The sequence below is a fragment of the Aedes albopictus genome, chromosome 2 (genome assembly GCF_035046485.1).
Source record: "Aedes albopictus strain Foshan chromosome 2, AalbF5, whole genome shotgun sequence".
NCBI classification, from domain to species: domain Eukaryota; kingdom Metazoa; phylum Arthropoda; class Insecta; order Diptera; family Culicidae; genus Aedes; species Aedes albopictus.
This window is the reverse complement of record NC_085137.1, coordinates 60,594,064-60,608,647: the sequence shown is the minus strand read 5'-3', so window position 1 is coordinate 60,608,647 and position 14,584 is coordinate 60,594,064. Positions and strand designations below refer to the sequence as shown.

At 40.7% G+C, this 14,584-nt stretch overlaps 2 protein-coding genes across 3 annotated transcripts in view; one reads left to right on the top strand and one right to left on the bottom strand.

Moving 5' to 3' along the window:
• The window catches only part of LOC109421663 (sodium-coupled monocarboxylate transporter 1), a 62,410-nt gene extending 58,912 nt beyond the window's left edge, over positions 1 to 3,498 (bottom strand). For both annotated transcript variants that reach the window (XM_062849737.1, XM_029871337.2), the window contains exon 1: positions 2,921 to 3,498. The gene's annotated coding sequence lies outside the window, so the exon portion shown is untranslated. The remainder of the gene's footprint in view (positions 1 to 2,920) is intronic.
• A 7,574-nt stretch (positions 3,499 to 11,072) lies between these two features.
• LOC109421664 (probable NADH dehydrogenase [ubiquinone] iron-sulfur protein 6, mitochondrial) lies at positions 11,073 to 11,797 on the top strand. The gene is made up of 3 exons (XM_019696194.3): positions 11,073 to 11,282; positions 11,378 to 11,557; positions 11,616 to 11,797. Exons 1-3 carry the CDS (start codon positions 11,163 to 11,165, stop codon positions 11,685 to 11,687), a joined length of 372 nt encoding a protein of 123 aa, XP_019551739.3. The 5' UTR covers positions 11,073 to 11,162; the 3' UTR covers positions 11,688 to 11,797.
• Positions 11,798 to 14,584: the final 2,787 nt, after the last annotated feature.

Genomic DNA, 14,584 nt, shown 5'->3' with positions numbered 1-14,584 from the left:
TCTCAGCATGATGCTATTGCGGAGTGATCGCGGCTGGACATTTACGTCGATTTGTTCCAGCAACGCTCCGCAATCTATTCGTCCCTGTAACGTATCAGCGATCGTCAATGCTCTGGCGGCATCCCTCCTTGTACGCAGTAGATCTAGATCGATCAGTTGGCATCTGCTCTCGTAACTGGGTAATCGGAACGGGTCTCTCCAAGGCAGCCGTCGTAATGCAAACCGGAGAAAGCGTCGCTGGACAGATTCAATCCTCTCGACGCCATTGTTGTACCCGGGACTCCAAACTGTAGAGCAGTACTCTAACGTAGAACGCACGAGGGAGCAGTACAACGATTTCAGGCAATAGACATCAGAAAAGTTTTTGGCTATTCTGAAGATGAACCCTAGGGTCTTGGACGATTTTTCTACAATGTACGAGATATGTTGCCTAAATGTCAACGTCGAATCCAAAATGACTCCCAAGTCCTTGACATGGTGCACACGTTCGAGAGCTGTGCCTAGCATGCTGTATACGAAGATAATCGGCTGCTTCTTTCGTGAGAACGTAATAATAGAGCACTTCGTTGGATTTACAATCATTCGGTTCAATGAGCACCAGTTAGCAAAACGCGTGACCTGCTGTTGCAAGAAGACGCAATCATCAGTTGAGTGAATCCGAAGAAAGATCTTCATGTCATCGGCATACGACAACCGAGGGCCTTCAATCACGAAATTGACGTCGTTGAAATAGAGCAGGAAGATTAATGGACCAAGATGACTTCCTTGTGGTATGCCGGAGGTAGCGTTAAAGCAGTTCGATTTGCAGTCACCTATGGTCACAATCAGCTGACGGTCGGTTAGATATGAGCGGAACCAAGCTAGGAGACTCCCGCCAATGCCGTACCTATCGAGTTTTGCGATCGCAATGGCGTGGTTCAGCTTGTCGAAGGCTGCTGACAAGTCAGTGTAGATAACATCGGTCTGAGCACGTTCGATCATACTCTGAGTGATGTGTGAAGTGAGGCAAAGCAGATTCGTGGAAGTGGAGCGACCAGCAGTAAACCCGTGTTGGTCAGGGCTCAAAACATGCTTGCAATGTGAGAGCAAAGGCTCCATGATGATGAGCTCGAACAGCTTGGAGATGGCAGTCAATGAGGTAATTCCACGATAGTTATCCACGTCACGTTTGCTTCCTTTTTTGTGTACAGGATACATATGAGCGAGTTTCCAGCAGGAAGGGAATACGCCGCTGGAGAGTGACATGCGGTAGAGGCGTTGAAGTGGATCTAGTAAGCAGGAGATGTGTTTTTTTAGGAATGCCGATGGAATGCCGTCCGGTCCAGGATTATTGGATGATTTGAGTTGCGATGCGGCCCTGGAGATCATACCATCGTTGACATGAATGGAACTGAACATTTGGCCATTTGGAGGAACATTTCTAGCGGCGATAGAAACTTCGTCGGCGTTTAAGCTCTCTTCATTGAACACGCTAGCAAATTTCTCGGCAAACAACTGACAAATGTCCCGAGGAGTGGAAGCTGATACTCCATTCAACTGCATTGTTGCGGGAAGTCCGAATTCCTTACGTTGTTGGTTGACATACTTCCAGAAAGATTTCGGATGAGATTTGAATTTGAGCTGAATATCACGCTGGTACCTTGAGAAGCATTGGCGACTGGTTCGCTGGTATTCATGGTTGAGCCTCACGTAGTGGTTTCTCAGAGCAAGCGTGCGGTGTTTGGTGAGCTGTCTCAGGGCTGCTCTCTTAATCGTCTTCATCTTTCGTAGTTCGCTAGTCTGCCAGGGAGACCGAGAAGCTTTGCTTTGTATCCTTTTAGGGACGTGCCTGTCTACGACGTATGCCAGGATATTTGAAAAGGTGAGTGCGGCTGTCTCAACATCGCCCGGGTCGAGAACGTGTTCCCAGTCAATACTTGTCAACACCTCAGCAATGCTACGATGATCGGCCCTCCGGAAGTCGTAAGATACGGAGGCAACGGCATCTTCGAAGTCATGGACAAGCGAATTTTCCACGTTGATAATCAAGGGAGGATGATGAGGAACGTCTTTGACCAGCGCACAGGGTGCAACTGCAGTGTAAGGTGCCTGATCTCGAGTGCTCACGAAACATAAATCCAAGGTTCGTCCATTTTCATTCAACACGTGATTAGCATTAGACCCAACCCAACTCCCCTAAGGTTTCAAAGGATGCCTGGATACGACACTCAACACCGAAATCATCGCGACCAATGGAATGTGGATCGAGTGAAGTGACAGTTGCATCCGAAACTGCGAGTCGGTTACCTGATTCGATATGTGAGAACGAGAACTTCGACTTGTTGCTAACGAATATCGATGGAAGCGTTTCGGAAGAAGATGTTCAACTCATGGTTTGTCGCTGCTTGGGCACACGTGATAATGAGTGCATTAATGTTAGGAAATTAGTTCCGCGATGGGTTGACTGCAGTGCATTCGACTATATCTCCTTCAAAATAGTTTTAAACCGTAAATGGAAGTCTGTCGCGATGATGCCATCTACTTGGCCTAGAAACATTAGATTTCGAGAGTTCAAAAAAGTGAGATTCCCGTGGAAACCCGATATTTTGTAATTAGTTCCAGTATTGTAAATAATGTGATTTGATGGAAAACGTTTTTTTTTGTATTGATGTTTTTTATTACTGTTTTAAGTCATGTGTTGTAAATAGGAAAATGATACTTGTTGTGTGAATTTGTACGATATTTGTAGTTAACGGGTCGCATCTTCTTTGAGTTTGTTCTGGAAAGTTGTCGAGATTGTTAAATGTTTTTGTACCTTAGATTTAAGTCACATCATTGGGGCATACACAAGCCTGTTGGTGTTAATAAACAAATAAATAAATAAATAAAAATAAAAAAAAAAAAAAAAAAGAATATAAAAAATATATCGGACAACACTTACATTCTAACGCCAGACGTCGTGGACACTTGGACAAAATCTAATCCGATCGGTGGTCGGTCGCCCGATAGTGAAAACGATTTTGTCCTACTTTTCCCGACTTTCTGCTCGTGCGAGGCGAGCTGCGCTTTTTTGTAGTCTTCTGCTGGCGTCGTCTGATCGCGCAGCAGTGATCGTTGTCTTTGCGGTTTCTTCGGTGGCTCAGCTGGGGGGCACAGCACAGCAGCCTGCTGCTGCTGCCAGGTAAACAGCACCGCAACGAAACGGGAGACACGAGCAAGATCCGAAAGAAACACTTTTTTTTTTCCTGCAGTGCACCTCCTTCTCTTCTGCCTAGGTAGGTACCTACTATTCTTCTGCGTTTCGGACTGAGACTGCTACCACACCACTTTCACACTGCACTTCCGCTTTTTCGCGTACCGCTAGCCATTCGCTGCCGACGCGTGCACTTTCAGTATAAACTCAACATGGTTTTTCACTATCAATTGCCCGCAATTGTTACACTTTTCCGGCGGAAAATTCGATTTTTCCTGCTGCCACTTTGTACTGTCTCCGCACCAAAATATTGAACTTTTTCGCTTTCATAAGTGCCATTTACACTTATCAATAAGTTGATTCAACCAAGAGGTTCAATCTTTCCTTCAACTTCATCAAGAAACACAATTTGATGGAAATATTGCTAAATGTATTGCACGCATTTTTATTGAGGAGAACATGGATGATAATGTTGAATCTTGATATAAATACTGACCAACCTGCAAAAGCGAAGATTGAGGTTGGTGGTCATATCCTCAATATTTCCCCTCCGAAAGATTGATCCAACCGATCCAACCACCACTATCATCCAGTTTGACCAAACCATCAAGATCATCCAAGTTCGTCAAACTTTCCCCTCGAGTTGTTTGATTCGATCTATCCAGCAGGGCAAAAGAGTCAGCAGATTAAGCGAAGACCATTCCATCAGCGAGGAAGAGATAGCAATTCACCAACGTTCAGCGCGTGGTTCACGGCGTTCATGGTGGCCAGTACAATTGAATTTTATGGAATGCTTTGAAAGCAAATTTCTAGAAATAAAGTGTCACGTTTTTGCTTTGTAAATATAATAAAGACTTGATCATTAGAAAAGATCAAATTTCGATACTTCGCTTGCGTATTCAATTCCATAATTTAAAAAAAATAATTTTTTGATAGTTTTGGTCATTTACTACGCCATATTTGATTTTTTTTTGTAAGCATTCATAAACTCTTATCTATTGAACCCAACCTCTCCGATTAGCATGATGAATTGTAAAATAGTGGATCTATTTACTAATTCATCATGCTATTTTTCCTAATGTCTTGAGAAGGTTAATGTTTTTTAATTACTAACACAAGTTATGAACTTCTATCGTTGAATCAAAATATTTCATACAAAATGGAGCTTAAACAGTATTAACAGTTAGGATCGATCCAGTTTTGATTTTTGCTAATGTCATAGTAAAAATGTATAGCAGTATAGGTTTGGAAAACAAAGACTGATAAGAGGTTATTGCCATATTGGTTTGTTTGTTTCGTCTATAATTGGCTTCTTCAGCGGTGTTGAGATAATTCCATATTCTGAATCTGCATGCGAAACTGAGCCGAAATCTAAATTTTCATGAATTTTGGTGACCGGGAACCTATTTAAAAATCAATTTGAAGTTTGTATGGGAGCGATTTGTCGGATCACCCCTCGTCGCATTTTGTACTGGGTGGAGCTGTCAAACAGTTACCCAGCTGTCAAAAGGTGATTTCAAAAAATCTCTTTAAAATTGATTTTAGGTATCAAAATAAAGTTCTAAAAATCTGAAAAAAATCATAGTGGCTCAGAAAAAGGTGCTCTTTCGTATAAAATCAAAAAATCGATACATTTTTCTTAATTTAAAAACCCAATTGAAAATGTTTGCTTTATCCGTTATTAGTAAAACAGGTTTCTCTATAGCTAGATTAATGATTACTGAATGATAATTAAATTATATGTCCTGAGAGTGACTTTGGGAATTTTTGGCAGTTTTTCTCTCTTTGCCATAAGAGGTTTTTGTCGTCAGAATAGCTTGAAACAGTTTCATTGGCAAAGATGTGACGCCAATTTGAGGTTTATCAGACTTAAGATAACACGAAGAGAACAAATCTGTCGAAAATATACTGAGTTTCCCTATATAGTTCTTGCATTTTATACTAAAGGCTCTAGAAAACCGCATATGCGTTAAAGGAAATAAAAGAATAGAACATGATAAACCAATGTTAAATATTAAAATTAAACATTATTCCTAAATAATCTAATGAAAATTTCCGATGCGCAACTTACTTGAGCTTGAAAATGTTTATTTGGCAGCGCTTTCTTGTTTCCTTTATTCCACCATTCCATCAATTATTTCTTTCTCGAGGATTATTGATGAAATCACGAGGATCAAACCAAGTATCAATCCAATATCGTCGACATTACCCCTTTCCAGAGAGATAGAGCTAGCCGAGGTTCCAGCAGAGAGAAAATCTCCCGGCAGTATAAGGCATTTTATGAGACGTTTCAAATCAGCTGTTTTTTGAATGTTTTCCAGTTTTGAAGTCCAACCGGTGGGCCCATTTATTTACATTTTCGCTAGCATAACATGTGATGTGATACGGGCCCATTCAATAAACGGGGTTCATTTATCTGCAAAAATGCGTCAATCCGCCCACTATAATTAATATCCGTAGACCGTGGGGATGTTTTTTTTTCATCTGCTAGTGACATCATACAGCTCGGAGGATTCATACATGCCGCTTTAGAAACCGAAACATCTCTGCCAGCAAAAATCTGATTAGCTCTCACCACATGTTATGCTACTTTTCGCGAAAACAAAAACACCAAATGTAAACAATAACAATGAGCGGCCCACCGGTAGAACGTCTCGTAAAATAGCTTATGAGAGAAGTTAATGCATGAAGAGAAAAAAAAACAAGTGTCCGTGCATGCTTACCATACGTGCACAGCTAGCAAAGCAAAGCCTTTTATTGAATCAATGCGTCGTCGGTGGGTGCGCGGTTGATTTTCAGTCCTATACCGATCCCAGTGCCAATAATGCAGAAGATAATGTATACAATGCATTTCTGCACATTTTGTATTTATGTTGTTTTTAATAAATTTTCTATTTACATTATTTCTTCTTCTAAGCTTTACCATTTTTACATATTCAAACATATGACATATTTTTGCCTTTCTCGTACACCAAGGTTATATATGTTCACTCCAAAAACGAAAATTTGATAGAGCCTCCGGAGGGGTCAAGTCTTATATACCAATCGACTCAGCTCGACGAATTGAGGTGATGTCTGTGTGTATGTATGTGTGTGTGTGTATGTGTGTGTACAAAAAAACTCACATCACTTTTTGGCAGTAAACCTCATCCGATTTCAATGACCGACGGTTCATTCGACGCGGAATCTGGTCCCATTGTTTCCTATTGAAAATGGTTCGGATCGGTTCAGCCGTTCCGGAGATATGGCCATTTAGGTGTTCCGGAACGGTACCCCAGGAAGGGACCAGATATGAAAATGCATCAAACCTATGCATGTGACACATCAAACCACGGAATTTTCGATAACCTGATGAGCGGTTAGCAGAAAAATAGTCTAAGACCATATCTGAACCGGTAGTGTTCCGGAACTGGTTCCGGGTGTCCCGCCGGAAGTGGCAAATATCAAAGTGAACCAAACCTATGCATGAGACACATCAAACCACGGCATTTTCGATAACCTGATGAGCGGTAAGCAGGAAAATAGTCTCAGACCATATCTGAACCGGTAGTGTTCCGGAACCGGTTCTAGTCGTCCCGCTGGAAGTGGCCAAATATACAATTGAACCAAACCCATACATGCGACACATCAAACCACGGCATTTTTGATGACCTGATGGACAATGAGCAGGAAAACCATCTCAGATCATATCTGAACCAGTAGTGTTCCGAAACCCGTTCCGGAGCTCCCGCCGAAGTGGTTAAATCTGAAAGAGAAACAAACCCGTACATGCGTCACATCAAATAGCGGCTTTTTAGATTACCTAATGAACGGTCAGCAAGTGTTTCGGAATCGGTTTTGAGTGGCCGGAAGAGGCCAAATGTAAAAGTGAACCAAATCCAGGCATGTGACACATCAAATCGTGGCTTTTGCGATAACCTGATGAACAGTTAGCTAGAAAATAGCCTTACGTCACTGGTAGTGGTCCGGAATTGGTTCAGAGTCCCGTCGAAATTGTCAAACCCTGCATGTGACACCTTCAATTTGCAGCGTTTTTGGTTAACCGATGAGCAGTAGCGTGGGACACCAAAGGACATTTTACTCCTGCACACTTTTTGAGTTCCATTTTGGCCACATATAAACTGTGCAAAATTTCAGCTCGATCGGAGAAACTATATTTTAGCGCCAGCCATTTTAAGTTTTCATATGATTTACTATGAGGAAAATCACTTTTTCAAAGAAAAATCGCCACAGGTTGCCCCTTAACTCCTAAAAATAAATCGATGAATGATTTCTGTTGGAAATTTTACGAGGAATAATCCCTCCGAAGACCGCAAAGCGTTCCAAGGCATTTGGAAAAAGTTATTGACTGAAAACCGTATGGCATGCCAACGCTGTTTAACATGTAAGGAATAACAATAAATAATAAAATCTCGTCATTTTATCGATCGGGCGAAGCTGGATAAATTTTTCCACGAACGTCGCATCGATTTGCGGTCTTCGGATGTCTGATTCCTTGTGAAGTTTTCTATAGAAATCATTCATCGATTTATTTTTAAGGGTCTAGGGGTGGCTCCTAGTGATTTTTCTTTGCAGAAGTAAAATTTCCCCATAGTAAATCGTATGAAAAACTAAGAATGGCGGGCGCTAAAATATAGTTTTTTCAATCGATCTGAAATTTTGCACAGTTGATATGGGACCAAAGTTGAACTCAAAAAGTATACAGGAGTTGAAGTTTTTCCATTGTTTGTATTTTCCCATATAAACCGTGTACCAGGCTAATGAGCAGTTAACAAGACAATAATCTTCTTCTTCTTCTTTTTGGCTCTACGTCCCCACTGGGACTTGGCCTGCCTCTCTTCAACTTAGTGTTCTTCGAGCACTTCCACAGTTATTAATTGAAGGGCTTCCTTTGCCTGCCATTGCATGAATTTGTATATTGTGAGGCAAGTACAATGATACACTATGCCCAGGGAGTCGAGAAAATTTTCCCGACCGGAACGGGAATCGAACCCGCCGTTTGGTGATCCAAAGCCTTAACCACTAGGCTAACTGGAGACCCCAACAAGACAATAATGTTAGACCATATTTGGTTCAGCCGGTAGTTCTCGGAATCAGATACGGGTAGTAAAATGTAAAATTTAACCAAACCCATGGATGCGGTACATCAAATCACAACCAGTCTTGTAAACATTCGACACTTTTTACTACCTTCATTTCGTTGCCGCAGTCGGGTGTCAGTCGGCTTTGTTACATTCGTGCGCTATCGTTACCTCTTACCTACACACAACACGAGCAGTAGAACGAAGACTGATCACGACTTATCGACAACCTGATGGAAAAATAGGGTCAGACCACATTAGATTCCCGGTAGTGTTGCGGGTTCAGCTGTGGCTTCGAAAGTGGTTAGAAGTAAAAGTGAAGCAAACCCATTCATGCGATATATCAAATCGCGGTGATTAGGTAAAGGTGAATAAATAGCAATAAAATATTCTCAGACCATAATTGGGACAACCGGTAGTGTCATGGTCCATGACTCATGGAATCAGATCCGGCTATCCCACCGGAAATTACCAAGTATAAAAATGAACCAAACCCATACATACGACACATCAGATCGCATATTTTTTGATAATCTAATGAACGGTTAGCAAGAAAATAGCCTTAGATCACATTAGAGACTAGCTGTTGTGTAGCAGAACCAACGTTCATGTGAAAAATTAAATCGTGGCTTTGTTTAATGGCCTGATAAACATTGGGTATGAACAACAGTGACGAATAGGTCTAAGTTCTCATATATGAGAACAAAATATAGACAAAACTTAAGCGATCTCATCAAATCGTACCATTTCAGATTCCTAAGGTGTAAAGTTATAGCAGGATTGGTCAACGTTGAATGGAATAATAAGAATTTGATCGCGTAAACAGAAGATGGTGGCTGTTTTAAGGAATTTTGAGCTCTAAAACTATGTAAAATAAGTGTATTTTGTATGGGAAATTTGTTTGGAGTCCACCAGAGTATCCAAAATAGCGGTCCAAAGTCCAAGATAAAGGCCCAGTATTCAAGTTAGTGCCTATTTTATAGGATTTTTAATTCTTGCATTATGGGCATGTTTTGTATGAAAATATGTCCAGAATTCAAAATTTGTAATCAGAAAACCCAAACTGTGCGCTGTTTCACAAGGTCTGCAATATGACTATAGTTTGAATGGGGAAGAATGCCGGTCTTCGTCCAAAACTGGTAACCAGAAAATCATAAACGACATGCCAAAATTCAATACGGCGACTATTTTATGTAATTTTAGGTGCAGAGTCCAAAAATGAATACCAGAAGAACATCCAAGATGGTGTCTCAATGTTCAAGATGGCGGTTAGTTTAGTTGGGGTAGATATCCGGAGTCATAAAATGATGACCGGAAAATCTAAAATGACGTTTCAAAATTTTGCGGCTTCATGACACTTGTTTGGTTTGAGTTTTGGATCGTTGTCTTATATTTTCTGAATATTGGATGTTATGCTAATATAAAATGTATCCATATTGAGTAGATTTAGCAAGCAGTTTTCATTTTGTATTTATGTCAATGTCATCTACATGTCGCTCGAGTTTTGTTGAAAGGATATTTTAAAGCACGAGAAAGGCACCATCACCGCTAGGTGGATTAATTAGGGTTTTTTTTATTACGAAAACTTTTTGGACAGCCCATGGGATGGGACTCGGAACACCTTCAGCGCCGTCTTGCTGAATTACCTTTATATTTCGACATTACACAAAATTACTACTGAAGGGAGTTATTTGTCAGAAGGGGTATTTCTTATTTATAGGCAACGCAAGTAAGCCACCATAATGTGCAAGTTATTAATTAATTTTTTATCAGTATTAACGAGATTTTTAGCCCTAGGCTAGTTCATCTCGGGACCCACGCTTTATTTCCCCTCCGAAGGAAGAACTCACACTTTGCAAATTTGTCGGAAGTGGGATTCGATCCCAGGTCCACGGCGTGATAGTCACGTGATTTAACCGTCACACCAGGTCCGCTACACGAATTATTAATTAACTGGTGTTAGAGACCGCCAGTGGATCAGTTATTTTTTTAGCAAAGTTCGGTGGCACACCAACCGAGTTATAAGATTACACAAAAAAAAGCTGTGAACTGTTTATTGCTACTAATGCATTGTAATCGTTGGATTCATTACATTTAAATAAAAAATCTTGGGAAAAATATACTTCTGCATAAATTGTTTCTTTTGTTCGATGATTTATTACATCTGAATTTAGTATCTTTTTTGTATGTATTTTTGTATCAAACATTTCAATAGCTGTTTATTTAAATTAATAATATATATGGCAACACGGCAGAATGCTTTGCTATGATGATGCTCTCGATCACGCGCTGCTGCATTGAAAGGATGATAGGTTGATCTGGAGGGGAAATATTGAACCAATCAATTGATCCATGGAATAATTTGACCCATGGTTTGAACAATCTTCGAGAGGATTGATGTAAAATTTTTGAAGGTGGGGAAATATTGAAGAGAAAATTGAAGTAAAATGCGCTATGGAGGGGAAATATTGCTGTGTGGTTGATCAAACGGAAGATAGGGGAAAAGTTGAATGATTGATGTCAATCTATTTTTGAACAATATCATACATTCAATGTTTCCATAAAACGGCCAACTATTGATCAATATATGCATCGTGTGACTGGCGCTATAAATACTTTTCCTTCATCCGATCCAACACCACTGCAAAAGGGGGATGAACGCGAGCGGGCGATGAATTTTTATCCACAAGGCTGGCGAGACGGAGTTTCGATTCACCCGAACGTGTACCACTACACCTTTAGCCGCCGTTCGGCATCAGAATCAGCTGTCAGCTTTTGGTAACCACTCGTCCACTGAATCGTAACTGACGTTTCTCGCTGTCATCTGAAAATCGCGAAAGCCGCAGTCTTCACTCGTGAGTTGCTGAAACCAAAATAAAGACAGTCAATCTCGGGAAAAAGTCGCAGAAATGGCCTGCCGGATGATTATTTCCCCAGTGATCCGTGCCGTCGGAGTGCGCAACATCTCGACACAGGCGCTGGCCTCCCGCTGTGCTGCCATCAAGGACGAAATCACTCACACTGGTCAGGTAAGTCAACTTCCCCGAAAGAGAGCCACCGCTTGTGATTACGCAAGTAGAGCGATCCTTTCTCAAACTAAACAAACCCTTTCCTGTCCCAATAGTTTTACGAGGAAAATGACTACCGGAATGCCCGCTTCGTCAACGCCGCCAAGGTGGTCAATCAGAACTGGGCCATCAAAATGATCGACGAAACGCCCATCGTCATGAGCAGCGAGCGGGTGGTGTACTGTGACGGTGGCACCGAGCCGGCCCTAGGACATCCCAAGGTGTACATCAATCTGGTAGGTTAATTCTATTATTTCTTGGTGAAAATGGCATCTGATAGTTAATTTGTTGCAGGATAAACCCGGTGCCCATGCTTGCGGATACTGCGGTCAACGCTTCCAGAAGAAGGATGACCATCATCATTAAGGCCGATGCTTTGATGTTTAGAATTTTTGAACTGTGCTGGCCGTTGTCTGACTATGCGGCTAGAAATGTGAAAAATTGAAATGCAAATATCTATCAATTAGTGGAAGCGATACGGTTTGTATGGGAGATAAATATTAATTGATGTGAATGCCCCTTTACCGAGACTTTATCGTTGCATCCTTTATATAGGAGGTCTGTCCAAGAATGGATGAAAAACAAGGAATATTATAAAGAATTACCGAAGAACATGCTTTAAAAATACTTTCAATTCGTAAGTTTGTTTCTCTATTCCTCAATTTGTTTCTTTAGAAAAAAATAAAAGATTAGTTGCGAAAGCATGTTTACTGCCCCTCTTGGCATGTCAGTCCCATGTCGTTTCTAATGCGAATCATATTTTTGTCTCTCACGAGCTCATTTAAAATAAATTTGATATTTTTCTTGCCTCATATCACAGCTCAATGTTCCACGAAAAGAGTATGCATGAATTGAATACATTTTTCCGAAAACAATTGGAGTTATAGTGCAAAACGTAGGCACCTTGAAAAACAACATGGGACTGACATGCGAAGAGGGGCAGTTTAGCGGCATTAGCATGATGCAGTCTTGCGTTTCAACCAAACTTGCATCTTGTCACTTTATTATGAAGAAGAGAGAGTCGATGAAGAGATATCGGATTGTGGGGGCCCGGGGCCCAAGCGGATGCGGAGGCCTCTTTGCGATGGCCATAAAAACATGTTTTCGTTTTAAAACAGTGTTTGAGCAATATGAAACAAAAAGTTGGTGTGTAATAACCAAAAAAAGGCTTTGTGGGGGCCCGGGCTCCCCGGCCCTGCATAACGGTCATTTGGCATAATGGACTATGCTCATTGAAATTTGGCAACTCTATTTTTGTTTTGATTTCCGAATTTGTTGTGAAACATAATTTCAACAGATATTGCACAGGTGCGAATGAAAATCTCATTCTTTCTACGATTGTTACCATCCTCAGTTCATTCCGGTTGGTCTCCAGGCGGTTTAGGTGTCCAATAGCGCCAACTCCGAACTTTCGGAATTAGCGGCTGCAAGAGGAGCTGCTGCATTTACAGTGTACATCGCTGTGACATTTGAACACTTTTTTATTCGACACGTGTCGAATAAGCGGGGTACGAATTAAAAAGTGTCGTATTAAAACGTGTCGAACTAACGGGGTAAGACGGTATTACAAACTTTAGTCAAACTGGAGCCTCAATATTGCAATAACGGTTAAGCACGCTGCAATGATACTTATGTACCTCGTCACCCACTTTTTTCTTCTACATTAGTGGTCTAATAACACTTAGCGCGCTCGGCATAGTTCCATCACAGACAAACAGACACACTACTCAAATCACAATCATCGCACAATTTAACGGTCATTTTGAAAATAAAGTGTGGTTCGGACTGTGCTCGCATCTGTCATGGTGGCGCTGCTGTGCCTCAATTTTGCTGAGAAATGAACGCGACGCCGATCAATGTTTACATAAAATGACTCAATCATGAACCTTCATTCATGTTTTATGAATGGATGACGGCACGGGGGAGTCGTCACCTGCAAAATTGTTACATCGAGCCGAGGGAAACAACACCTGCAAATGAATGCTTCGGATTGAGCATTATAGAGGGTGCTAGTGAGATGCCAAACGATGTTTTTGAAGCAATTTTCTTCTAAGTAGTATGTCTGTTTGTCTGTGGTTCCATCATGCCGCTCAAAGTGTTGCCACAAATAATGCTTTGTTTGCAAAACCCAGGGGGATGACGAAGTGCCAGAATCATCTACCCAGCATTCAATTCAACATGGCGCCCAATGTTTTTGTTTTGATTGCTTAATTCATGGAAAAAATGCGCTGGAAACATCGACACTGCTTCGCTGCTACATATAATATCGTGCAAAGTGATAAGGAAAGAGAAACAATCATCAAAAACAACGATTTCGTTTGGAATGTGTAATTTCTGAAATAAGCACTAGCAACACACGAGCCACACACCCGAAAATCAGGAGCAAGTTAGGGTAAACCGACCAGAAAGTGGGTACCAAAACGCGCCGTACCAAAAATGATGTTGGGTGGAGCGGCGATGTACCGAGTTTGACAGCCGCGTCACCCCACTGGCAAAACCAAGTTATCTGGCTGGCGGGACATGGGAGCCACTAATAATGCAATCAGAGACTACTCAGACTTAGACGAGTTTAGGTTAGTTTGGCTACAAAGCCTAAGATGCCAATAATAGAAGGAACATGACGAGATAATATAACATTAGGGTCGTTAATTATACAAAAAAATATAACATATGGATTATGTAATGTAAAACAATACAACATAACAAAAGAGAACCATTCCAAAACCATTTGATTAAATGTATAACCAGTAGTAAAATTACAATTAAAAATAATAAATTTTCGGTACATTTTATTGTTTGAAACTATACATGTACCATACAATGTACGGTATATTAAAACCCACGTATCAGTATTGCGAACAATTCATTTACAATAAAATGTATGGTTTTGCAAAAATATATATTATGGAGAAAAATAATTTTTGTATTGTTACGATAAATACGACAACCTGTATAAATAATATATTGTAAAAATCTTATTTACAATTCACTGCATGGTGTTTACATTACATCTTATTGTTTTTGTATTTTTATTTTTACAGTGGTGTCTATTGTAACAATATGGTTCTAAATAGTACTGTTACAATACAACGTTCGGTTTTTCTACTGTATTTTTTATTCGGGGGCAGTGTAGTACGAGCACAGACAAACAGACATACTACTTAGAAGAAAATTGCTTCAAAAACATCGTTTGGCATCTCACTAGCACCCTCTATAATGCTCAATCCGAAGCATTCATTTGCAGGTGTTGTTTCCCTCGGCTC

Bases quoted from the DNA above. Each gene is read 5' to 3' on its own strand.
- LOC109421664 (XM_019696194.3), top strand. From the start codon at position 11,163: ATGGCCTGCCGGATGATTATTTCCCCAGTGATCCGTGCCGTCGGAGTG. The intron at 11,283-11,377 runs GTAAGTCAACTT...CTGTCCCAATAG, and splicing joins AAATCACTCACACTGGTCAG to TTTTACGAGGAAAATGACTA. The intron at 11,558-11,615 runs GTAGGTTAATTC...AATTTGTTGCAG, and splicing joins CCAAGGTGTACATCAATCTG to GATAAACCCGGTGCCCATGC.